Genomic DNA, 27,292 nt, shown 5'->3' with positions numbered 1-27,292 from the left:
AATTCAGTTTATGAAATATCAATTGCACAGTTGTTTACCTCCGCAGAACTCCTCTCTCTCTCTTGGAGAATGTTCTTGTCTTTGTTTCTGCATCCTCCAGTAAGAGGCCAAGATATGGAGCGATATCAGACCATATCTGCCTGTCGTAGCACCCCAATATCGCCAGGGAATTAGCCACACTGACAGTGGTGGCTGCCATGGACGAAAAGCGCTTCTCAGTGTTGTCTACTCTATGCACATCCCTATCTGGAGGTGATGTGATAGGTGTTGATGGGTTCTTTGAGCACCGCTGGGCCGCTACTGTGTTGACTGAATCCTGCCTGGGATGACTGATTAGACATGCCAGTGAATCGTCAGGTGCTTTTCATTTTTTTATCCAGTTTAGGGAGCACCGCCAACGCTGTAGCTGGATTCTTCATTGACTTGATCCCTTCTTCCCAAATAAAGTCTATAATAGGGATGGGACTAATTGCCTTTTTCATGGGTTCCTTAAAGTCCCAGAGAAAGGAATCAGATTGCTTAGTTGTCAGTGGAAGATGAAACCTTTTCGCCCACTGTCGCCATGAAGTTGTGGAAGCCACCAATGTCGTCTGGTGGTGAGTCTACAGTCTGGGGAACTAGTGGGGTGGGTGTTGGGATCAGATAATTGCCCCACTCACTGGAAACAGAATCTCTGATCTCCCCTTCTTATCTTTCCTCGTCTGAGAAGGGCGGATCGTCAGCTGGTGGGTGAGACAATGTACTTGGCAGAGTAGGTAGAGGTGTCACTGGCCCAGGTAATATATGTGGTATGCGAGTACCCGGTGTCTGGATCTGCGAAGATCAGATAGGTTTTGGATGTTGCTGTGGAGGATTAGTTGCTGTATGATCTGGGAATCTTTTATAATAGTCCTGGAGCATATGCTGGATATTGTTGACTAGCTCCAGTGGCATTTGCACTGTATGTTGCTGTTGGTCTTGCGGACCAGAATACTTGTCATACTGTACAGGTTGCTCACCTGTATAGAATGTATCCCCATAGTATTGGTCATCCTCATCATCCTCCTGGCACTTTACCTAAAACTCAGACGGACTATGTGCTCCTCAAAGGGGCCTTCATCCTCCAAGTCATCATCATCCAGTAATTGTATGGGTGGTAAGGGTAAAATAGGCACTATTGTTTGTGAGGGAGATTTTGCTTTGATAGGTATGATCGAGATAGGCATCAAAGGTACTAATGGTGCCTTCGTCGGCTGTGCCATTGTGGGCAATGTTGTCGACCAGGTTTTTAATGGGGGTGTCGTCGACGGGGCTCTCGCTGGCGTTGTCTTTGTCAACGGTGCTCTCGTCTGCACTGTTGTCGCCAACAGGGCTTTCGTTGGCAGCAATGTCGTTGACAGTCTTGTTGACGATGGTTCTTCAGCGCCATCAGTGGTGTCGTTGAGGACATTGTCTTAACTACTTTAAGTACCTTTATGGTCGATGGTGCAGTCTAAAGTATTCTAGAGGTTATTTATCACTGTCTATGCTATTGGCAAAGATGTCCTTATCATTGATGATGCCACTGTCAGGAGTGTGGACGTTGTCATAGTGGTGGTGACCATCGACGCTGTCATCGACTATGTATTCCCCAACTGTGCCATTGTCGACAAAAACTTGTACTGAGATGTAGAAACAATTTTTGAGAGGCTTTGTCACTGACGAAAGAGATTTTGAAGATTATCTTATATGAAACTTCCTTCAGAGATGGCGTTGTGGATTCAAATGGAACATTGTCTAAGGAGAATTCCTCCTTTTTGGAAGAATGTGGATGCTCCTCAGATTATTTGGAATGTCCTCAGGACCCATGGTGGGTCTTCTTTAAAACCTCTTTTGGTGACAATGGAGGCAGTTTTTCATAAAACCCATCCCCCTTATGGGATTTTTCTGTCTTTGAAGAGTCATCATTGTCCTCCTCAGATAGAGGATTTTCTTTGGACTTTAGTTTCTGCAGCCAGATCAACAATCTTCCCTCTCAGTCTTTCAGGGTTTTCTGAGAGAAAGTGCAGCATATCTTGCAGTCTTTGACTTTATGTTCAGTACGGAGACAGTAAATGCCCTCCTTATGTGGATCTTCTGTGTGTAATCTCTTTTTACCACAGGAGTCGCATGTCTTGAACAGGTGGTTCTGACTTAGTTAGGTTGTCTGAGTCTGATAAAGGTAAATATAAATCTGACCTGAAGAAAATTTGTCTTCAATGTAGATCAAACTGAAGAAAACTGAGCAGTGCTAAGGGAGGCCTCCCATCGCATGTCGTGCTGTAGAAAATCTAAGGGACTTTAGCTTCTCTGGTGAGGGTTCTAAAGGGTTCTGTAACCTGATTGGCTGGACTTTGGGTATTTTTAAACTATGTTAATAAGCTATTAAAATGAATGTCTTTTAATAATGACTTCTATGTAAGCTTTTCACTACTGCTTTCTAGGGTACTGTGGGACTCCCACTTTGACGACGAGGAAGTGATTCAAGCATGTGAATCTATGACAGATTCAATACTGGAGAACTTTCAGTGCTTAATTTAAGGCAGTGGTTGCCGTTGGGGGCTAGTGCACTTATTTTTGTGGATGGCACTTACTGTCTGCATCAGATGTTTACTGAGTGCGAGAGAGGGAAAAACACACAGATTTGAAAAAGGAAGGAAGAGAAAGTAAGTCAAACCGTCTCAAAAAAGAAAGGAGGAACCTGCAAGAGTGAGAACAACAGGCAGGGTGTGGCTAGTAGTGAATTAAAGACTACCTGCCTTGGCATCCGGCAAGCCGACATTTAATTGCACCAGCAGCCAATTTCTGAACAGAGTTTCTGCACCATCTTCCATTCTTTCACAAATTAAGCACTGGTAACATTAGAAGATCTAGGAGATTCAATGCCTACAAAAGTGGTATATTTCAATAGGACGTCTGAGAGGGCATGGCTCCATTATATGCCCCCCATTTCCAGGACACACTTATCACAGGAAATGCCGCTCCACAAATTTAACTGTGTGAATGGGTAATAACTGACTAGGGCAGTGTGTAACATTTCAATGCTTTGAAAATGCTGGAGAAAAGTGGCAATCCATTTCTCTAGATTATGATATTATATTCAACCCTCACAAAGTTTGCTACTCAGTTCAACACATTCTTTGTAAACGAGAAAAACTTTACACACAAGTCTTTTATAGTCTGCCCCACTCATTTGCATTGGAGCCCAGTTCTGCAATTGCTCACAACCTTATAAGGGATCTGAACCCTCAGTTTTTGCACGGATCTGGTGACTTTGTGAACCAAGTCATCCACTCCAGAAACCTGTGTTTGACAACATGGCTACAGGTTCAAATCCTGGTAGGGACACTCAGGCTTTCATCCTTCAAAGGCAGATAAAATGAGTAGCATTGAGTTTGGTAACGAACATATGTTATTTAGCGCCAAGAAATCCCAAGGGGTGAATGCGCACTTTACAAATACGCATGTTAATTTACATTATGCTATGCATGGGGAATTGATCACCACTGCTTATATATCACCAAGAATATACGGCGCTGAAGGCGAATATTCTTTTTAGAAACTACTCGGACTTGTTCCCATTAGCCTACTTTACATCCCACATATTAAATGTTCTTTTCATTTCGTTAATATGCCAGTTTCATTCCCGTAGATCCTTGGGGAGCAAAACAGCATGAGCATTAAGCAACTCTCTTAGCTTGCTCTGTTTTCATCACAAAATAAACCGTAGCCTTCAAACGTAGTGTGTTTGTGGCTAGCAGCTGGCTGGGTGGCTCTCTTGGGGGACAAGTGTGAAAAAGCTTGAATGTGGTTAAATATCAGATATACATTTCAAAAAGGCACACTGAAGTAACGCAAGAATAATGAATTCGTAGTACATTCTTTTTTTTATTTTTAATTTTTTAATTTTCAGATTTGCTGATTTTTCTCAATATCAAACAAATCAATGCAACGCAATGTGTCCTCAAAGGCACTCTATTGAGCCTCTCTAATGTACATGCCCCTGTCAGTAGGGCACGCCGAGCCTGAACATTTCCATCGAGATTGTGCGGCTGCTGCATTTTTATAATTACAGATTTTTATAATTATAGATTTGCCTCATTTGCCAAATAATCCTTCTAACATCTGCCGCAATTAAATGTGTGAGCACGGAATACTGAGGCAGCGTAATCTTGAAGCCATCTCGGTCCTCGTTAATCCATTTACAGCCACTCCCGGTCCCTTCGGCTCACTCTTGCAGCTTCCTGCTTTTCCCTTTTCTGACGCCTTTTCGTTTTTCTTTTTCTCCGTCTTTCCCATATGTGTGTTTTGCTCGCAGTAAATGCTTGAGGCAGAAAAATAAGTGTCAACTCTCAAAAATAAGTGCCAGTGCTCTGCACTGGAAACAACAAGCACAAATTAGGCACTGGTTGCCATGCATTGGAAGGCCCTTTGCAAAACTGGACTGGTCACCTTTCTGTTGCTTATTGCTAAATTTGAGTGTTAAGTAGGTACTAATGAGGTGCAACACATACCCAGACAGTGTTACCAAGTTTAAAAATTACAAAATAATGAAATAAAACGATTACAAAATGTGCTGCATAATTTGCCTTTTCTTGCGGCATAATTTACCCGACCCTGTCACATAATTTGGCCATTAATTCCTGCCGTATACTTCCAGTAGCCCTGAAGATAACCCCATAGGTGTTTGTGGTTTCATACACCAATACTCACGTAGTCAATTTGGGCCGTTAACGAAAAACACAAATGTGTTCTTTCTAATCACCTACAAAACCTGTATAAACTAGTGCAAAATATGTCTACATTACTCATTGTTTTTGTGGCCTGATCTTGAATTTTCAGGGTACTTTTACTTACATTTTTTTACTGACTGCCCTATTTTACTTTTGCTTATTACATCAAAAAAATTACCCTCAATATGACTTTTTGATTCTCAGTAATTCTCACTACTCACCTGCTTTTCCCAGGATGAAATAGAGGAACACTGTAAATATCAACTGAATCCACAGGAAATGTAATGCCTGCTTCTTAGGTGTGAGTTCCTGAACTAAGAGCACTAGATGCATTTCTATTAGCATTTAAGAGTAATGTAAGGAACCACCCTAGAGTGACTATGATGTCGAGCAGAAAGAGCAGTGCTGTAATATCTTACAATCTTTAAATGGAGTTCTAAAGAGACACTTCAGCTGAGTTCGGCAGGGAGAGGAGAGTAAGTTAGAAAGAGTTACTATTACTGTAAAGAACCAAAATATTTGTACTGATCCACATTGTTCACTCTGGTCTTTAAATCAATCCATGGTTTGGCACCCTTAGACTCCCCCTTACCATTTCCCTCTACATTCTACTCAGTGTACACAAGCCAGCACCGAATTACTCCCAGGCACTCAGTGCAAACTCCAGTATTTTGTCATTTGTTCTCCTCCCACAGCTGCATTAGAACACAGCCCCTAACACCTTGGAGGCACCTCACATCCTTGCATGGATTTAAAAATGCATTCAAGATACACATGTTTGATGGTCAGATCCTAGAGAAATCATCACGCTTTCTTTCATCACTGTTGAAGAGTCAATAATTAACTTTACACTTTAGTACTGCATTAACTATTTCAGAACTTTCTACAGCAGTATTGGATTATATTGTATGAGTTTTTTCTATAGCATGCAACTATCCAAAAAGCAGCGGAGCTAGAGTCAAAGACAAGCATAAAGCCAATGAGTGATAGGAGAGGTAGCTCTTTTGTGGTCGGTTAATGCATTGCAAAACTGTTTGCTATAAAGAGTTGCGTCTTCTGCGCTTTCCTAAATTGGAGCAGCACTGGGACCGGTCTGATGGATATGGGAATGTTGTTCCAGATCCTGAATAGATAGATATGTTGTGTTTTTTTTTTACACTTCTGAGTCTGTGGTTTGACCGGGCCCTGGCTGAGGGTGTGCAGTGCACTACCAAAGATGGCAAGCTTGTCTGCAAAATAAGCATGGTGCTGGTCGTGATGGCTTTGTAAATGATGCAGCTGGTTTTGAAGATGGTGATGGTTAGCAAAGGCGTCAATTAAGTTTTATCAGGTTGTGGGAGGTGTGATCTTACCGCTTCAGCCCTGGCTGCGAGGTGTGGGTTGTATAACGGATGCTGTGTGGAGCCTGGGAGAAAATGGAGTAGCGTGCTACCACCATCCAGATACAAAAGTAGGAGGGCTTAAACAGAAGTTCTGAAGTGGCTTTCTGGAAAAAACAATTTTAATTTCTTTAGAAAAGAGAGGTGGAAGCAGGCTGTTTTGGGGCAATCTGTGCCATGTGCATGAGGTAAGTCCAGGGTGATTCCAAGTGACTTGACGCTCGTTGAAAGTTGCGGTTTGAAGCCATCAAGGGACTGTTGGGAAACCCCTATCTTGGGATCTAACTGGCATCTCAAAATCTCAAAAACTCTAGGTATATAGGGCATCTAGGAGAACGGGCTAGCCTACCAATTGAGTTAGGAGAGCTAGAACTTGCAAATGCTGTATTTGCAGACCTGCTGGTCACAGCTGAAAAAAATCAATTGAGGATGTGCTCGAGGTGGTCCTCTATGTTGCCCATTAAAGGTCAGGATTATGGACTTCCAAGAATATAGACAAACATTTCTCTGGTCTGTTAGTGCGATCCTAACAGGGTCATTAGCCCCAAAAGAGAGTCAGACTTATTCCCAGACTTTAGAAGACAAGCAGAGCACCACTTTAACACAGCAAGTAGCAGCAGCTCAAGCAGGTACTGTGCAGAGTAACTCTCAATAGTGCTGAAGGGCAATATATTCTCTGTATGATAACTTATCCAAAAGCAAACTGGCAATGAGGAGCTGACATAATTCAAGTTTATTTATTTTATTCCAAACTTTTTTCAACATGAGTCGGACAGAGGATGCCTTGGGCTGCGTATTGTCTGTGTATACCAGGCCAAAACTAGACAGCAGAACAACAAATCCGTAAGGAGTTTACTTGTTCTAGAGGTTTTCATAAATCAGGGTCTTCTTCTCATACATTTGAGAGAGGAGAACTAGGGTGAAGAGTAGGGAGGAAGTGAATGGACTCTGACATTGTACTAGCCAGTACCCATCCGCCATTTATGGGGCCAGACAGACAGACAGACAGAAATGCACACAGCCTTCTCATTCACCCTTTCTACAATTTTCCCAGAAGCAGCTCAAGATTCTACAAGGAAGCACTGGAGTTGGTTTCCAGGTGAGTTTTGTAATTAGGGGCCACTTAAGCAAAATACCATAAACAGGATCATTTTAACTTTGAGGAGAAAAAATAGGAGACCTGGGACTTGGCACAAACAGTCAGAGACTTCAAACCCTACAATCATCAAAAAACGTGTCTCATATATGTAAGATGTACCTTTAAGTATCAGGACACACAAGTGGATGTTTGCAAGTTATGACTTGCGAACATAAGATAACAGGAGCATCTTCAGCACTTGATCAAAGCAGATCTCTGTACAACTAACAAATTCTTATGAAAGATCATCTTTAAAGTAAAGTTGATGTTTTGTCAGATTACACTCAAAGAAGAAAAAAAAACACAAACCACGATGGCCACAAACATGGTATTAAACCCAGGTGCAGATAGGTAAAACACTAAAGTAACAACTGGTTTGGTTAGTCTGTCGTTCATGTCTACCACAAACAGATCGTGATGCACAGATGGAAAAAAGAAGGGAGAGAACAAATGACAGAGAAAAGAATGGGCAGAGTTGGAAGGCAGGAGATTGCAAAGGGTAACAAGCATTTGCAATGCAATGGGTCTCACGTTTGCTCGAGTTAGAGCTATTAGCATTGTAAATTCCTAACTGGACTTTTATCGCCTCATAAATTGAAAACGAAAAGTAAAACATTAGTTGACATAAGCGAGCTGATTCAATGTGCCATGGCCGCCATGAGCATGAATGCGAAGGAGAGACACAAAAGGAAAAAGAAGTTCACTCGCAGTCAAACGTATTGGCAAACGTGCAATTATCCATGTAACAGGGTTGATGGACAAGGCGGTAACAAAACTGCCCCACGGAGGGACAAACGTAAAGCATTTACCAATGATAACAGAGGATTTTTAAAAGGCAAGCCCAAGAACGAGTGATAGTGATTGGTATGCGTGGTGCTCTAAACGAACATAGACCTTCTTCTGATGACACTAACATATTGGAAGGAGGTGCAGGGGGAGGAGGTGCAGTGCAAGAATGCTTTTCTTAAAAATCTGGATGTCTTCCTTACTCTAAACGTGCGCATGTTTCTTTGCAAAGTATCAAGATACACAGGAACTTCACACTATCAGAGATACTTCACAAAAGCAACATAAGGGTAACGGGACCACCAATGTAATACTGCACCATCTGTCTGTGTTCTTCCTCTTTCAATTAAACACAGTAGTTAAACGAACAATTCCCATTCTGTACTCTGTAGTACTGCGCCAACTACAGGAGGGTTTGCCCTCAATCTTTGGTATTTAAAGATTTCATGATCTAACTTCTAGCTTGTGAGACAGATGTCTAAAGTCAATACGTTGCTAGCACACAGCTCAACTTGCTTTCTCCTTTTTCAGCAAAGACAAAATTCGAATTGTGATAATGGTTGTATTATATATGTATTTCTGTTATGCCAGGTACCCACAGTTGCCTCAAAAAATGTGAAAACAACAAAACAAACTCTTCAAATCTGTAGGCTGTGGCCTGCATCCTAATAAACAAGTCACCTTTTCGCAAACGAAATGGTTGCGAGAACCTGAATACGTAAACCAATAACCATTTTCTCAAAATGAAGGAAACAAAATAAAGAAAAACTGAGAATTGTACTGCACATCAAAACAAACTAAACAAATCCAGAATAAAGTGTCATTTTAAATGAAGGAAATACAGGAAACGAAGTCTGACCACAAAGTGGGTTGCATGGCATGATGATAGCAATGCATATTCTTAAGAACTGAGACACAGATCTCTCTACTTTCTCCCATACTGCAAGGTCAATGGACTTACCCCGCTTCTCCCTATGGAGGTCCTCCAAAAGTTGCTCCTTCCTGGTTATCTGCTCAAAGAGAGCTTGGCGCTCAGAGTCCTTATTCATGTTCAGCTCCTTGAGCTGCTCACGGCTCTGCTGGAGGTGGCGCCGCACCTTTCTCTCCTTGCCTTCCTGTTCCTTTACCTCCTCGCAAATCCACTGGAGCTTTGTCTAGGGAAAGGCAAAAACCTAGAATAAGATCTTGCATCAACACAGTGAAGACTTGCGGCAAGATGAGCCATTCAGGGAAACCATACACATGAATAGGTAGGGAGGTAGAGTGCTGGTAGCTGTGAATTTGTACTTTACATTTGTACTCGGTTGTTGGGGGGGGGGGAGGTCTTGGGGGGGACTAATTTGTAAAAAGGTTTTAGCTGTTTTTAGTATTTTGCTGTTTTTGCACAACAAAATTGGGCTAGCGGGTAAGAAGGAGTTTCTCTTCCACCTTTCAAGGCTGATTGACACGGACGGTATAGTGGTTCTGTTCCTGCCCCTTAATAAAAACCACCATGTGGACATGCAGCAGTTAAGTAAAGTGCACTATAACTGAGCTTGTCGGTAACTGGGAGTTTCTCTGCCGCATTCCAAGCCTGATTGACACGCTCTAGTGGTTCTGCCCCTTCAAAAGAACTGCCAAGCCGCGGAAGTGCACAGTTGTCGCGCCCAAGACTAGTCCATCTTTATCACAGCCAGTGTCAGCCATGCTGCCGGTGAGTCCTGCCAGTATCCACCCTCTCGGTGTTACACAAGGGAAGAGCTGATGAAATTACAAGTCCCATCATATAGCCACCTAATTTTTTTGAATGTTGAAGGCACGGGTTCTCTTGCTAGTTGTCCTCTATGTGAGTTTTCGCTTCCCCCTGATTATATGCCAAATGGTTGTGCTTACAAAGATCTTATTGCTAATAGTGCCAATCCCTTGGCCTCGTCCCTTATGGGCGCTACGTTTTCCACTTTCCTGATAAACTGCAGATTCTTACCTTCACATACCCTTGATTTTTTAACATACTCTCAGAGAATTGCTTTGATCTTATGTTTTCAATGGAAACCTAGTAAAAGGAGTAGTCATCATCCAATACTGCCTTAGCCATTCCCCTGGATTTTAAATACAGCATATTGACCGGGAACGTAATAATGGAGGGGTAGTAACTGTGCATCCCTCTTCCATCACGTGCCACATTTTGAAATTGAGAAATAGCCCTAACATTGAAGGACTAGTTTTTATGGCTGTCTTAGCTCCCCCTCCTATGCCCTATTGTGTTACTAATATATAGACAAACTAAATGTCCTGTTAACTCCCTTCAACTGCTGACTGATAGTCTTGCCAACTCTCACTACTCCATGCTAACTTTCAGGTGTTGGGTGACCTTAACTTACATATTAGTGATTTTAATTGTAGACCGGCCCAGCAGTGTTTGTCTACCTTGGAAGGTTTCCATTTAGAACAGCTAGTCAAGGATCCTACTCATAAAGCTGGTCATACGATAGACCTTACTTTTTGCAAATCCCTCGTTAGTGCTGGTCAAGCCTGTTCAGGTGTTAACTTGGTCAGATCATTCCCTGATTCTTTTTAGGGTTATTTCAAACACGCCCAGCAGGCCTCAGACTGAGATCATACAAAATGCCAGAGCAAGGCATAACATTTCTCAACACCGCCTACTAGCAGCGTTATATTCTATCCCCTTCAACCTTTCTGGTGTGTCAGAACAACATGTGGTGAGTTTTAATGATTGGCTAGCTAAAGCATTGGATCTGCTTGCCCCTTATAAAACCTCTTCTTCTAAGAGATCTAAGCCATCTGCCCCTTGGTTAACACCCACATTAAAGGAAGAGAAATCACAATGTAAAATTTTGAAGCGCAAATGGAGGAAAGGATATGATAAGGAGGCAAAAGATGTCTCTAAGGCTGCTCTGAAGAAGAATCATACATCCATTTGTAGGTCTTGCAAGGCATACATTTCTCCCAAATAAGCCCTGTGAGCTTTTTAAGAATGATAACTCTTTTCCTTCCCCCAATGCAGCTTACAACTCTGTCATTCCCTCGATTTAGTTATGTGGGGACCTCTGTGACTTTTCCTTTAAAAAAGTTCAGATTATATATGAACAATTTCCTCGGCGTGAAGATACCATCTCTAGTACTGGACCACTCCTTTCGGCTTTTGATCATATATCTCTGAAAAAGTCTTCTGTGGAATTATCTAAACGCAAATCTGGCTTTCCTTTAGATCAATGTCATCCTACCATTTTAAGATAAACCTCACTTGTCAACCCCTTTTTCAATAAACTGCTGATCTGGACTTTGGGATCTGCTTTCCTAGGTACTGGAAGCAGACGCTTTTGATTCCTATTCTAAAAAAAATCTAATGCTGACCCCAAGGTTTTAAGAAAGTTTAGACCAATTTTTCTCCAGCCAACTGTGGCTAACTTGCTGGAGAAGATAGTTAACAGGCAACTCTCTCATTTTTTTTAGAATCTTACTTTTTATTGCATGGCTCTCAATTGGGATTCAGATCTGGCTATAGCACAGAGTCTGCCTCACTCGAAATGACAGGTAATTATAGAGAATCTTGATCGACACGCTTCTGCAATGGTTGTTCTATTGGATTTGTCCTCTGCGTTTGATACTGTCTCACATCCTACACTACTGGAGAGGCTTAGGATTGGAGTCACAGATCTAGTTCTGTCCTGGTTGAATTATTATATTGAGAATAGATTGTAGGTAGTTATTCTTGCATCCTTTACCTCTTCCTCTAAACCTTTAGAGCATGGTTTGGCACAGAGTTCAGCGTCCCACCCTTCTTAATGTTTATCTAGAGCCATTAGCCAAGTTGGTTGAATCTTAGGGTGTGCATGTAATCTGCTATGCTTACGATATGCGGCTCCTTTTGGCCCTCCAGGAGAACAAGACTGAATCACTGTGATCTTTAAGGCTTTGTCTTAAGTCAGTGGCTGAATGGATAAAAGAAAACCACCCTAAGCCTAACTCTGATAAAAACAGACCCTTTTTTTCGGCACCAAGATCATGTTTGATCCTTGTAATTGGTGGCCGGTTGAGATGAGGGTTCCCCCTCCTCCAGCACCTATGTGAGAAATTTGGGGGTTATTTGATTCCTGGCTGTCTTTTAAATCCCAGATTAAGGCTTTATCCACTAACTGTTTTCCTATCCTTTGGGTGCTAAAAAGGATGCTGCACTTATTGCCCTAAGTCGATACTCATACAATGATTGTTCAAGCCTTGGTAATGTAAAAATTGGATTATGCCTGCAGTCTGTTTTTGGGGATACCAGCCAATTTAATTCAGCATCTTCAGACAATTCAGAATTCTGTAGCTCATCTCGTCCTGAAGATACCGGCACAGGTCTTCGTGACTCCATTTTTACGTCAACTTCAGTGGCTACCTGTCATCAAGCAGGTCCAATTTAGGGCATCAACTTTTGCCTTCAGGGAAATGGATCAAGAAGGACCCCTTTATTTAAGGAGGAGACTCAAGCCTTACCATTGGGTTAGAGCTTTGAGATCCAACAATCCTAAACTTCTTCAAAACAAAGGATCGCCCCACTCTGCTGACCATACAGATCTGAAGGGGTTAAACTTCTTCAACCCCCTCAGATCCATGCAGTCTGGAGAGTGGGGAGATCCTTTGCTTTCCTTGCCTCTAAGCTTTGGAACGGTTCCTCACAGCCTGCGCCTTAGTCCATCTGAAACGGTCTATAGAAAGAATTTAAAAAACCTTACTCTTTGACTTCTGTCTGTAGGGCATTTTATTTATACACTACAGTCTGCTGCACTTTTTTTTTAATCCTTCACCTCTCGTGCCAGGACGCCTCTTCGTGGAATTGTTTTGCATGAATACTGCGCTTGGCAAAGCATTAACCCTATTATTACGTGGGAGGGTATGCAATCCATTTTTCTGGGATGAGGTTCTCAATTTGCAATACCAGTGCCTAATCTAGATTACATCATATGGTAGGAGTTAACCCTTTCCCATACATACGTATAGTCAGATTACACAAGAGGCGACAGTGCCTGTATACTTTCCATTGAAAATGCATTTTGGTAATAACTTTGGTGCACAAAAGTTTCCAAAAAAAGTGCAGCTCCACCAAAATGGTGAAAAAACAAAACAAAAGGGGATGCCCCAAAAGAATTTCATAATTTAAATGTCAAGGATTCTTTGCTCTGTGCAAATAAATGACCAGCAATTTGAGAAATTAGTGTTTAAAACGTGATATAGTCTGGGAATTAGAGAAGTTACACTTTAGTGACATATGGACCGTTACTCTGAGGAATCTTCTCAGATTCAATAGAAAAAATAAAAATTCAACATTGGGCTAAGAAGCTTTTTCTCCTGTCATCCATTTCAGAATTGCAAAATTTTAAGCACTCAGATAGGCTGGCCACCACAGAAAAAATTCAGTTGCAGCCCCACTACCCAAAACATTGATGTGAGCGTTGTGATGCCAAAATATTAAGAACAGGGAACTAAATGGGCAGATTAGCCTACCCTGACCAACATGGGGTGGGTCCGATCACCTGGCATACATATTTATATTGAAAAAGGTTATTTATATTGAGAGGTGTGCAAGTCCTGCGCTTGATACACAAATCTGAGAACCCTGGTCCCTCCCGATGTCCTATGGACCCTCCTTGGGATCTAAGGATTCGGATATCCAGAACAGTCTTTCTTTTAAATAATTTTATGCCCAACAGCAGCACTTGCCAACTCTGGCCTTATATCATGTGCAGCGGGGTTGGCCACCAAAGGTGGTTTGGGCGCAGGGTGGGGCTAAAGATCAGGCAAACAGCACATGGTTGATGACTGGGTGCAGCAAGGGTCGGCCGCTTATGGTGGACTGGGCTCAAAAGCATTTGTCAACCAGTACAGTAGATGTCGCCTGCAGTGTAATGTGTTAAGTGCTAAACGATAAAAAGGAAAGATTAGAGAAAAGAAGGCTAAAGTTTATTATGGTTATCTTTGGTCATAACACAGAAAAATATGTTTAAAAAAATAGAAATACTACATTTACTATAACTTGACACTACTATGCACTTTCTTCTCAGAAATGATGTCATTTGAGATGTTATGAGTGTTGTTATGATTGCTATGATTTTACATTGAATAAGCCATATATTATACAGCGGTGTACCAGTGTATGGAGGAAAGGCGAGTTATATTCAATGTAGTGTGGTGATTAAGGTGGCAATATTGTGTACAGAGGTGCACGAGTTATACTAAATTGAATGTGGTGCATACATTACAAATTTAAGTTATTAACTGGTGGTGAGTAAACTATCAATTTAAGTTGGACTACAACTAAAGGATACATGAGGTTTTTCTAACTATAAGTTAGCTTTAACCATGAGTGAAGCGATCTGTTGTGCAGTGGAGCAGTGTGTCGTACAATACAGTTGAATGTAGTACAGCGGAGTGTCGTTGACTGCATTGTCGTGGAGTCAAGTGTCGCACATTGGCACAGCGTGGAATGAAGTGTTGTGCAATGTAGTGGTATTTGTGAAGTGGGGTTCAGTGGAGTATATTGTTGTATAGTTCAGTGCTGTCAAGTGTACTGTTATACAGTAGAATGGGGGGGGGGGGGAGTCTTGTGCACTGTAGTGTGGTACAGTGGAGTGCCATAGACTGGTACAGTGGAAGAGATTGTCATATAGTGGAGTACTGTGTCTATTAGTGGAGTGGTGTGTCATAGAGAAGAGTGGAGAAGCCTGTCCTGTAGTGTCATACAGTGTAGTATGGTGGTGTGGCGTGGATGGGCATAGAATGGAGTAAAGTGCCAGTGGCATACAGTGTAGCAGAGCCTTGCAGGCTGGAGCTGCATAGTGTACATTAGGGTGTTGTACAGTGGAGAAGCATAGAGTGGACTGTCATACAGTGGCACAGAGTGTGGTTAAGTGTTGTGGCATACACTGCATTGGAGTTGAGTGGTGTAGAGTACAGTCAAATGAAGTGTCATAAATTGGAGGGGTGTCTCCTACAGTAGAGTAAATTGCTGTTTTGTAGACTTGTAAAGGCCCTTACAGTGAAGTACAGTGTTGTACAGGGGAGTACAAGCATAGAGTGCAGTACAGTTTACATAGTGGGATACAGTGTAGTAGAGTGTTGTATAGTGGAAATGTATAGAGTAGAGTACAATGTTGTATAGTGGAGCATCGAACAGTGAAGTGCTGTATAGTGTAGTATAATGTTATACAGTAGAGTCAAGTGGAGTAGCGTATAGAGGACTTAAGTGTGATAAGAGTTGAGTGACATGTACTTTGGGGTAGCATGGCGGGCCAGAGTGTGAAAAACTGCTGTAGAGTGAAGTATAGTGTTGTAGAGTGGAGTGAGTTAGAGTACAGTGGAGTTGCACAGAGTATTTTAGAGTCAAATGGGCGGCGCTGTTGTTGAGTGGAGTAGTGTGTTACAAAGTAGAATGGAGTAAATGGTGGTGGAGTACCACAGGGAGTCGTTTATAGTGGAGTGGAGTGGCGTACAGTGAAATAGCATACTCTGGAGTGGGGTTGTGTGGAGTTCCACAGTGTGCAGTAGAGTTATGCAGAATAGAATAGAGTACAGTGGAGTGGCATTAAGTAATGTAAAGTGTAGTGGTGTAGAGTGGAACTGCATACAGTGCAGTGGCGTAGATTGGAACATCACAGAATGGAGAGTCAGAGTGGGACAGCATAGAGTGTAGCATTGTAGAGTGGAGTAGCACAGAATGGAGGGTCTAACAGTGGAGTGGTGTAGAATGGAGTGGCATAAAGTGCAATTGCATAGACTGGAGTGGTGTAGACTGGAGTGGTGTACAGTGGAATCGAGTAGACTGCAGTGGAGTGGGGTGCACTAAGGTGGCAGGGAGTAGTGTAGAGTTGAGTGGTGTACACAGTGTAGTACCATACAGAGGAATATAACAGAGTGGAGTGGTATATAATGAAGATGCATACATGAGAGTGGAGTGGTGTACATTGGAATAGCATTGACATAAAATGGAGTGGCATAGGGTGGAATGGCACACTATGGAATAATGTAGAGTGTATAGTAGAGATGCGTTGAGTGGATTAGCGTATGCTAGAGTAGTGCACAGTGGGGGGCATACAATGTAGTGCAGTACACTGCAGTGCTGAATGGAGTAGCAAAGAGTGTAAGTTTAAAGTTGAGTAGTTTACAGAGTTTTGGTGTAGAGTGGAGTGACGTATAGTGGAATAGTGTAGAGTGGGGTGGCGTACAGTGGATTACTGTAGAGTGGAGTAGCGTGCAGTAGAGTGGGGTACATTAGAGCGGTGTACCTCCAGTTTAATACCCTACAGTGTGGTGTAGTAGAGTGGAGTGGCATATACTAAAATGGCATCCAGAGGGTTGGGCGTACAGTGCAATAGACTACAGTCAAGTGGCGTACACTAGAGTTGCATAGAGTGGAATAGTATAGAGTGGTAGTAGGTGTAACCAGTGTTAAAGTTATAAATGTTAACATATTTAGTAACATATTGTGGTGTGGTATACTGCGGTAACTTTGCAGTATACCGAGGTACATCCTGTAAAGGCACTACCCAATTGGCTAATGGCTGTCTTTACAAAACATAAAAGGAAGCCATGTAGTTTTCGACCCATATTTGCTATGTTCTGGGTTAGGGTATTATATATAGGTAAGTATTAAGTTTAATAGCTGTTTCCTAACTTTTACCACTTTAAGGAAGCAATAATAATTGGGTAAATTTATTTATAATTTTCAACATATTTTTCTAGAGATTGTTAAAAAACCATGACCTGCCAGTACCAAATATGTAGTATTCACTTCATTTGGTAAATGAAATGATGGTGATTTACTTTGAGGAACATTTTAAGATGGTGCTGTTCTTAATACTGTTGTGTTTGTCTGTTTTTTGTGTTCAATACATTAAGCACTGATGGGTTTGTGTATATATTGCTTGGGGAATTTGACAATCGATGTTGTAACAAAGGAGCGTGTAGCGCCAAAATGCTTTGACGATCTTCTGCCAATAAATCAAATTACAAGGCAATTTAACGCATGGAGTGCTGAGACTTCTTTGACCTGGAATTTATAATAATATACATATAAAAGAAGTAGCTAATCATAAATCAAGACAATGCCCTTTCAAGCACAGTGCCAAATAAATTATGCAAAAAGAACAAAAAAGAGTCGGAAACCCTGAGACTCAAGTGTTAGGTAGAGAGCAGCTCCCTCATAAGGAACACAACACCACACCATCATTTTTCATCATAGGATTACCACGTGCCGTCCTTGCTGGAAGAAGACAAAAACCTTTTCCTATTTTAGGCACAGTACAAGGAACTCCTATGAGGAACCCTCCTCTCCCATCATCACCCAGTCCTAGCAAAAGGCAGAGGGCAGAGCCCCACCTCCGTCCATGTTCCCAGATCTGGGTAATATCGCTCACTCCAAATCAGATCCATCACTAACTTGATCTCCTTAAAAGTCATGAAAAAACTCTTCTACCCTCCCAATGACGCTAATTAGTTCAATTCCTTATACTATGGAAGATAAATTTGATATGAAAATACAAATCTGCCTACAACACTTACAAAACACTGCAAACCAGACTATGCCACACTTCTAGCTTTCATTCTCATGCAGTGAAGTGAACTCATGAGGTACAAGACAGCTCTGAGTTTAATAGTTAAATGGAGGAAAAGTGAAAAAAAAATTTACTAGTCTAGTCAATGTATTTTTATAGTGTAACATGTGGCAACTGGCCTATTTGACACAATGTCAGGAAATCTATGCATATCTCTACACATCTATCCACCTCTGAACTACAACACTCATGTAAACTACTCACATCAGCATGCATATTTACCTTTGTCTCAGCCAGCCAGCGATGTGGATCCTTCTGTAAACCGGGTGCAATTGAGATCGCCTAGAAAATAAAAGAAATCACAGCATAGATTACTGGTCAATATTAAGCATGTGGCACTGCCTTTGTTCCCTCATAACTTACACTTTAAAAAAAAAAACGTCTGGTGTAGATGACCAGCCAAACAGCAGCTCAATGAAAAAAGTTACTTACCTTTAGTAACAATATGTCTGGTACATACACTATCTTCTCACACAGTTCTCACATTACAAATTATCCTTCCATGTGTCTCAATGGTCTACCCCGGCAATAGCTCTCCATAGCCATCTGGCAGTGCCGTGCAACTTCCACTGCCACTCTGCCCGCCAGATGTGCCAACATCAGAATATTTCAGGTACCAACTGGCATGGTGCTAGCAGTTTCTGTACTTTTTAACGCTCACTGTCAAGGTGTGCAGAGTGGAACCAAGAGAGCATCAATGACAGTGAGAAATACAGTACATGATATATTATTTTATCTTCTTTATCCTGGATGGCACTAATTCATATGGGAGTAGGGGGAGTGGTGATTAATCTGCAGGAAGATTATGTATCCACCAGAAATATAATAACCAATGGTAAGTAATTTTTTCTCCAGATGGATACATCTTCTAGCAGATTCCTCATCATATAAATAGGTACCAAAGTAATAACCTTCGGAAGGTGGGACTGAGCAGTGCCAGTTACCCAGGGAAATCATGCAACACAGTGAGGACAATGTACTAATTACTGCATAATTGTGCTGTGAGACAGAGATTAGCAAAAGTATGCCAGGTTGACCATGTGGTTCCTCAGAAGATGTCCACTACATGAATGTCTCTAACAAGAACTGCAAAAGCTGCCATGGCCTCAGTGGAGTGGGCTCAAATGCCCTCCAGGAGGACATTCTTGGCGAAGGCATTATAGATATTGATACAAAAGATGACCCAACGAAAAATGGTGTTTAATCATGACTTGCCTTTCCTAGCACTGTGATGTCCACAAAGAGCAGATCATCTACTCTGTTCTGCTAAGAACAATCAGTGTAATAGGATACAGCAAGACTGTAGTCTAGTCTATAGAGACACTCCTCTTTAGTGGGATGAGGAGGAGGGAAGAAGTATGGAAGAGTAAAGGACTGACAAATATGAAAGGCAGAAACTAGCACCTGACCCGCGCTGGCTCCCCATACACAAATTAATCAGGTTCAAGACACTAGCTCAGACTTTCCAAGCTTTAAGGAAAGGATTCAGTTATCTGGAAAATCAGATTTCTCCTTATGCCCCAGATCCTCAGGTTCCAGGCTATTGTTGATCGCCATCCTTCAAAACAGCCAGATTGGAAAGGTGTTCTTTTGCACAGCTGGCTGTGAAGCAGTGGAATTCTTTGCCACAGGACGTCCGCCTGGCAACTACAGAAACATTCTTCCTGAAACTTTTAAACATCTATCTATTTAAGTCTGTCCAAGCATTTTATCTTCAGTTTTCATTCATTCAAACCATTTTTGGTAGAAAAGATGGGCAAGTACAAGGAACCAACTGGTTTGGGTAAAAAACCATGGAAGATGGATGAACGGAGAGAGCCTGATGTTCTCCAACCCAACAGGCTGAAGTTTCAGCCTATAAGAGCACAGTCCGGAAGGAAATAATTTGAGCTGAGTATCGGCACAAATGGGGATACCATGAAGATAGATATCAAGATTTGGATTCCGTGGAGGAACGTGAACAGAATCAGAAGAAAGAAGTAAGCAAACCTTTTTGCAAATCTGAAAAAGAGGAGAGCTATACAAGAATGCTTGGTCAGGAAGGCATGTTAAGGCATAAAGGGCAATCATACAGCCTTTAACAGACTCTTTTGCCAGAGCGTCCTAGGCAATAGACAGAGCCAAATGCAGGATATTGGAGAGGCAAAACTGAAAAAGAACCATGTGTACAGACTTGTAACGTTGAACAAATTTGTTCCAGTGACTCACATAAATTAATTTTGTAGGAGGCTTCCTGACAGCCAAGAAGACATTTTCAACTTCAGCCAAATACAGAAGACCTCTTCGCTCAATCACCAAATATGCAGCTGCAATCTTTGGGAATGACCGGACCATTCTGCAGCAACAGTAAATTTACCACATGCCGAAGGGCAAGAGGAGGCCCCATGCTGAGTGCCAACATACCAGCCCAGGGGTGTGGAATTTTATAAAATATCTACTTGGCCATACAACAGGTTGTTTTATAAATCTACTTGTCCTGCAAAAAATTATACTTGTCCCTTTGGTAACATGTAATGTGGCAACACATTATAACATCAGTCTCATATTAGAGCTCTGATAATAGCCTTTTTGATTATGCCAGGGCTCGTACTATAGTACAGCTTGAATACTAGCAATTTCTTTATTTTACCACCTTTCCACAGATCTACATATTGGGGCGGTAGGTAGCAGTAAGAAATAGTTCCACGGTTGGAATGCCTTTTTTAGTCTGTGAAAATACATTAACTTGCATGTTTAAAGGGTTTACACTAGCTCTTCTCTAATAATTTCCCTTACTGAGAAAGGTTTGAAATTTACTCCTGACAAGGGTCAGAAGTAAAATGTCTTCCTGGGTTGTGGAAAAAAGTGATTAAAGGGAAAATAAACTTATGAACGTTCAACAGATATTCACATGAGCTAATCTACACCTGCATATTTTCTCGTGCTAACATACAGTTCACAAATATTCTCTAGAACTACAATTTTCTGGTCTACTGTAAATCCTTGTGAATTCATAAAATACACAATCTGCACTAATGCAAAGGCATATACCATGGGTGCACTTTTGTGACATTCTTTAGGAATCTGTCCCCAAATTAGGTCTGATGTTAACAAATACTTTTTTTTAAAGCTAAAATGATATCTCTACCCATCTATCGGCTGGCTTCACTGTGACTGATCCTACGTGCAGAACTCACTCCTACTCAGCACCTGGATACACTCACACATGACAAATTCCATGCTCTACAAATTCATGTTGCATTAAAATGATCTCAATCTGCTCTTTCACAAGGAGCTTACTGGCACAAAGTAGTTTTGCTCCGTGCCAGGAACTACTGTGGCAATGGGTGTTTATTGCGACCAAAAAATATGTTTGCTTTTTGCTAATATTTGTTACAATGTTGAGGGCCTAGCAGCTCCCACAAAAACAATGTTATACAAAAGTCAAGTCAAAACTGACACGCATTGACAAAACCAAGAGACTGATCACTAATGTTGAACCTATTGGCTTTGCCAGTGCTTGTTTATATTCATGTTTCACATAATCTTGTTGAAACTGGTTACAATGACTTTTCATTATGGATATTTTTTGCATGCATAAACATTTTACAAAATGATGCTTCAAAGAAATAGTACCTAATTTTCCCAGTGGTTTAGCAAAATTTTTTTTTATCCTAGTTGCATTTTTTGTGAACATTTTATTTTGAAAGCAAAAAATCATCAATCTTGCATTCAAGCTTCTGCAGAAATTTGCATTTAATCAGAGACCAACTAAACATGAAGGTATCGCTCAGGGATCCTCATTAAAAGGGAAGGGTATGGCACAAAATGATGGTCACTTTCTAATCTGAGTCTTTGCCCACCTACAAAATCCCCAATATGGAAAAGATCGTCTCCATCATTTAGTGGGTGTAGATTCCACTCATGGTCAACCAGTGAGAGGAGACGTAGCACCAGGCCTCATACTGAGTAAACCGGATAGGCAAAGATGGGAAGATTTCCTGTTGCCATGTACACTGTCATAGGCGAATCACCAGTCTTGGTCCAAGGGAAATGCCTTCGTGGTAAGATGTACTTGCCTGCAGTTCCATTATATTTATGTGCTGACTCTGCTCCAATATGGACAACAAGCCTCTTGTCATAATGTCGCCTAGATGGACAGCATGGTAACAAGGTGTCTTAAAGGGTTGGCCCGAGACACGGTGAAGGGCTGGCCTAACAAAAGGTTGGGGAGTTAGATCTACCAGTGCAGAACCAGATAAACTAATTGGAAGATCTGAACCTGAGATGAGAAGAACGTTGTTCAGAGGTACCATGGAAGGCCTTTTGTCCGCCATCTGATGTGGGGCATCAACAAACTGCACAAGACCATAAGACCAAGAAGGCATAAGACGTGTAGGGCGAGTGTTCTTCCAGCTTCCCGGCCCACCGCGGTGATCTTATTTAAAGGGGCACAATGCAGCAAGGAGCCTACGAGCTCCCAAGGCTCCATAAGCGCACTGCAATCAGTGCTATGGCAGCCGCAACCACGGAGAAGCACCCCTCGTGAAGAAATGGATGCAGGGGTCAGGGGCCACAGCACCCTGCCCCTGGGGAGCAGAATCTTAAGACAAGACCTTATTGTGTGAGGCCAGGGCACAGTCTTTACAAATGCAGGTGTGTCCCTTCTCTCCCTTCTCTCAGCCCAGGAAGACTATTCAGTATGCAGATGCACCTCTGTGACACCTCCACCCTCCCTGTGTACAGGCTGTCTGAAAAGTATGCACAAAGCCCCAACTGTCACTCTGCCCAGACGTGAATTGGAGTCAAGCTACAAAACACCAGAGTCGTAAGTACAGATAAATGCGCACTTTCTAGAAGTGGCATTTCTGTGATAGTAATAAAAAATACACCCACACCAGTAAGCAGTATTTATTATCACCATCACAACCATACCAAACACGCCTACGCTACCCCTCATAAATCAGACAATACCCCTTACACATAAGGCAGGGCATTTCTAATGCAATCCTATGAGAAGGCAGCACTCACAGCAGTGAGACACCAAGTTAGGCTGTTTGTCACTACCAGGACAGGCCATGCAATATTGCACATGTCCTGCCTTTCTACATACATGGCACCCTGCCGATAAGGCTAGCTAGGGCGTACCTTAGGGGTGACTTACATGTAGTAAAAGGGGAGTCCTGGGCCTGGCAAGTAAGTTTAGATGCCAGGTCCCTGTGGCAGAAAACTGCGCACACAGGCCCTGCGCTAGCAGGCCTGAGACAGGTTTAAAAGTCTACTTCAGTGGGTGACGCAAGCAGCACTGCAGGCCCACTAGTAGTATTTAATTTACAGGCCCTGGGTATAGAGATACCACTGTACAAGGGACTTATAGGTAAATTAAATATGCCAATTAGGTATAAGCCAATCATACCAACTTTAGATGGGAGAGCACCTGCACTTTAGCACTGGTCAGCAGTGATGAAGTGCTCAGAGTCCTAGAGCCAACAGCGAGAGGTCAGAAAAACCAGGAGGAAGGAGGCAAAAAGACTGGGGATGACCCTGCGTAAGGCAAAAAGTCCAACAATATCCTATACAACATAGGATTTTCTTAGCTAGCACTGACTGAATGGAGGGCTAAACTGTCCGAAAGCAACCATTTCCTGAATGCTATGGTTCTTGTCTACTGTCCTGTACAGTCATCTGGAATGAACTAGGGTTCATCATGCTGGTAGAAGGCTAAACCACCAAACTTCCTGGCAAGAAATCAGAATCGCCTGGCAACTTACCTGTTTACTAGTGGCCAGGAACAAAGCTTAGTTCAGGTGCCAATTACGGTGTCGGTGAGCACTTTATTGAAGGGTAGAACAGGTTCAGAGGAAGTCTAAGTATTCGGTACATTCCTTTTCACCTATATAGTTGTCAGTTTTAATTCAAAGTACTCTGCTCCCCATCTCGTTACCAAAGGAGGCCCTCTTCCGTTAATGGCCCAGGTGGAGAACACTACCAACAGTTCGGGGAAATGTCCAACCCACTGCCCACCTGTCGATCATAATGTGGGGTAAAATAATCCCAATTATCTATGCGGTCTCCAAAAGCTGGTTAACACAAGAGTTAGAAGCAAACAGTTGTTGGAGTGCGCTCAGAATAGAGGTATGGTTCTGTTCAAGTCTGATTGCACTTTTGGCCGGTGCATCGGTAAGGCTATGGGCCATGACTTTAGCCAGGGTGGAGAAAAATAAAGTTTAAAGTAGTCGAATTTGACTTGCTGGAAGGCTGGAGTCTGTCGCTGGAACAGCCCTGAAAGTGGAAATGGCCTCAACTAAGTGCAGGAGCAGGACTTCTGTGACTTTCTTTGGTGTTCAAAGACATATAGTTTTGCTTCATGTTCCAGGATCGCTTTGGGATTAATAAGTGCACACTCCTCGAAGGACTTGGATTCATGCCCCGAACCAAAACACCGGAGGCACAGTTCATGGGGATCTGTCACAGATATCTGTTGACAACATTCTTTACAAGACTTGAACCCTGCAGTTTTAGGAGGGTTAATCGCCTTGCACACAGGAAACATTTAGAGTTTTAAGTAAAAACCTCAGCTACTGATGAACAAAAATTTGGAAGCGAGCTTTGGATCTGCTTAAGAAGGCATGGAACAAAGGAACGGACATCAGCATACAGAGGTTGTGATTATATGCAGCTTTGTTCAGACACTCCAGGATTTGGTGGTTTGCGTAACAAAATGCAAAATTTGCAGTTTTGTAAAAAGCCTGTGCTTTTTACAAAAGTGCCTGTAAAATTTTAGCATGAGACCCTCCTTGTATATTTGTCCAGTGGCTCACGTTTTCTTGAATTCTTTTGAGGCCATGACGAGACCCACCATAAATGTCCCCTGGGCCTTCTGCATGCCCTGTGGGTAGCAGGCCCCAAACATATTAAAAAATAAATGCTGCCTGGGCCTGCCGCATGCCCCATTCATGGTGGGCCTAAAACTTGATACAAATTAAAGCCCTCAGGGCCTGTCACATACGGAGCACCTGGGCCTTTAACTTTTAACACGTGTTGGGCCCACTGGCCACATGGTGGGTCCAAAAGGTATTTTTTTGTTTTTAAATGTTTAGGGCCCACCACCCAAGGTGCATGTGGCGGGCCCAGGGGCCATTTATTTTTATCACGTTTCCTAAAACTTGATAAAAATACATGCAATTAGCAAAATAAAGTGCTGCAAAAATGCTGCACAATGTACATATTTGTGCTGCAAAATGTTCGTATACATGCCACAAAATAAAATTTCGATATTTGTGCCGAATAATGAGCTTCTCCATGCCGCACTATCATGGTGGTCTGGTTCATTACTTCTGGGGCACAGTGCATGAGAGCTATGCCTTTTTAAATCATCTAGATCTAGCCTAGTGATATCCTAAATATGATGATGTAGATTTGAAGTATCCATCAGAAAATATTTTCTCATAAGTATCCCCTTGTTGAACTTGGCCATTTCTGCACGGTCATCCCCAAACGTTTTGCCTTCACTCTCCTGTTTTCCGAACCCATTTTTGTTGGCTTTACTCTGCACACCTACCACTACTAACCAGTGCTAAAGTGATTGTGCTCTTTTCTTAAAACATGGTAGAATTGGCTTATGCCCCAATGTCATATTGAAATTACTTGTAAGCCCCTAGTAAAGTGGTACTAAATGTACCTAAAGGCTGTAAATGAAATGCTACTAGTGGACCTGCAGAACTCATTGTGGTACCCAGGTAAGTAGCCCTTTAACATGTCTCCTACCTGCCATTGCAGCCTGTGTGTGCAGTTGTAAACAGCCATTATGACATGGCAAAAAAAAATATTTTGCCAGGCCCAAATCTTCCTTTTTTAATGCATATGTCACCCCCAGGTTAGGCCCTGAACAGCTGTAACTTCCTAATGGAAACAGGTATACAGTTCATGTTTGGTGTCTTTAGAATTGTGATGTAAAATCCTCTCTTATGGTAAAGATGGATTTTAAATTACAATTTGGAAAATTCCACTTTTAGAAAGTTGGCTTTAGCCATTTAGTGCCTGCAGCCTGTGTGTGGGTTACATGACTGGGAGTAGCTGACAGTTGGGCTTTGTGTATTACTCCTAGACAGCCACACACAATAGAGGGCTTAGGTATGCCTGTATCACTGGCAGGATGGGAGGGAGAAGCTGAACACTGCCCTACTTACAGTTGAATAGGCTGTATCCTGCCTCTACACAAACGGCTGCACACCCACATGTAGTTGGTCTGGAGCCAGTGCAGGGGAGGCAGGAAACCTCTTCACTTCAAAGGGAACAATCAATAAGCTTCTACCACTTCAATTGAGACAACTGGTATAAATATTGGACTCCAACTCTTTAGTTCACTTTTGGACCAGTGGTGGCTCTGCCAGGAAGGAGGACTGCTGTGCTGCTGAAATGACTGCAGAAATGACTGCTGCCTTGTTGGACTGCTGCCCTCCTGCCTGATTCACTGGGATCAGACCTACACCTAAACACAGGACCCCCAGAGTGACTGCAAGGGCTAGTCTGCTGGCCTCCTGTTCAGAGACATAGGGACATAACAGGCTTCAAGCCACCTGAGCAGCACCAGGACACTGCTGGAGCAACTCCCTGATCCCTATGTGGTGTCCCTTGGGTCCTGGACCCTTGGTGTGGGCCTCAGTGGAGCTTAACATACGTTTTTGGGCTCTTCAGACCTGCAAACAGGCCAGCTGGCACCAAAACTTTGTAGCTCGCACAGCCCACCTAAACAAATTTCCATCAACCGACCATTCATGTTACAACATCAACCACTTGCGGGTGTGCCATATCAAAGGTCCACTCCAACCACCCATGACGACAACAGGACCTTCGCATTAAAGTGACACGTGTCCTGCTTTTCACACAACAACTGTTCGTGACAGCTCCCTGGTCCCCCACCACAAACAGGACTCTTTGTACTGGACTGAGAAGACACATTTTGAGCTGGACTAACCAGGTCCCTGTTTTTGACCTGGGCTTTCATCATAGTAGGCCTGAACATTGACTTTCGTCCGGTCTTGAATGACCAGACCGCTGGAGAGGTGGTTTGGGATTTTTGGCACTATTTTCACCCACATATTCAAAAGTGTATATCTCTTCATCTACTGGCTGGATTTTTTGTTGTTTTTGTCTTGATTTATTAATTTACTTTTGGTCCATTTTTCTAAATCGGTGTGTGATTTTTCTCGCATGTTTTTCCCCACTTTATTACTTTTTGATGTGCTGCATAAATACTTTACACATCTCCTCTAAGTTATGCCTGAGTGTTCTGTGACTAGCTACCAGAGATTTGAACACAGGTTAATTTCCCTCAGCCAGTAACTATTTCTCACACTCCTCTAACCGTTTTGTTTTTCGACTGCGACATTAATATCATTACTTGCATTCAGTATTATCGCAGAAACATAAACAATGTTTGGATGAAGAGAAGTCAAGTCTGCAGAGAAGGAAACATTGCAAGAGATAACTGCTACTACAAATCTTCAAAAGAACATCCAGACTTTTGCACCAGGGTAAGACAGTAATGATTTTGAGATGTATACAGTGAAGATGATACGGCCTCCTTGCAAATTACATTCTAAGGTATACCTCTCAGAAGAAAAACACTAACATCAGCTCTTTCTTAGATGCAATACTGATGCCTTCAGTAAGAATTTTATAAAC

The 27,292-nt window shown here is 42.3% G+C and overlaps 1 protein-coding gene across 3 annotated transcripts in view; it reads right to left on the bottom strand.

Annotated features, from left to right (window-relative positions):
• Positions 1–27,292, bottom strand: part of CEP128 (centrosomal protein 128) — a 722,948-nt gene that overhangs the window by 367,592 nt on the left and 328,064 nt on the right. For all 3 annotated transcript variants that reach the window (XM_069208366.1, XM_069208365.1, XM_069208367.1), the window contains 2 exons: positions 17,849–17,908; positions 8,995–9,187 (listed from right to left, as the gene is read on the bottom strand). In XM_069208366.1, the coding sequence (XP_069064467.1) occupies positions 8,995–9,187; positions 17,849–17,908 (253 nt within the window). The remainder of the gene's footprint in view (positions 1–8,994; positions 9,188–17,848; positions 17,909–27,292) is intronic.

Source organism: Pleurodeles waltl, chromosome 9 (genome assembly GCF_031143425.1).
Source record: "Pleurodeles waltl isolate 20211129_DDA chromosome 9, aPleWal1.hap1.20221129, whole genome shotgun sequence".
Classification (NCBI taxonomy): domain Eukaryota; kingdom Metazoa; phylum Chordata; class Amphibia; order Caudata; family Salamandridae; genus Pleurodeles; species Pleurodeles waltl.
Note: the sequence above shows the minus strand (reverse complement) of the source record. Positions and strands in the feature narration are given on the sequence as shown.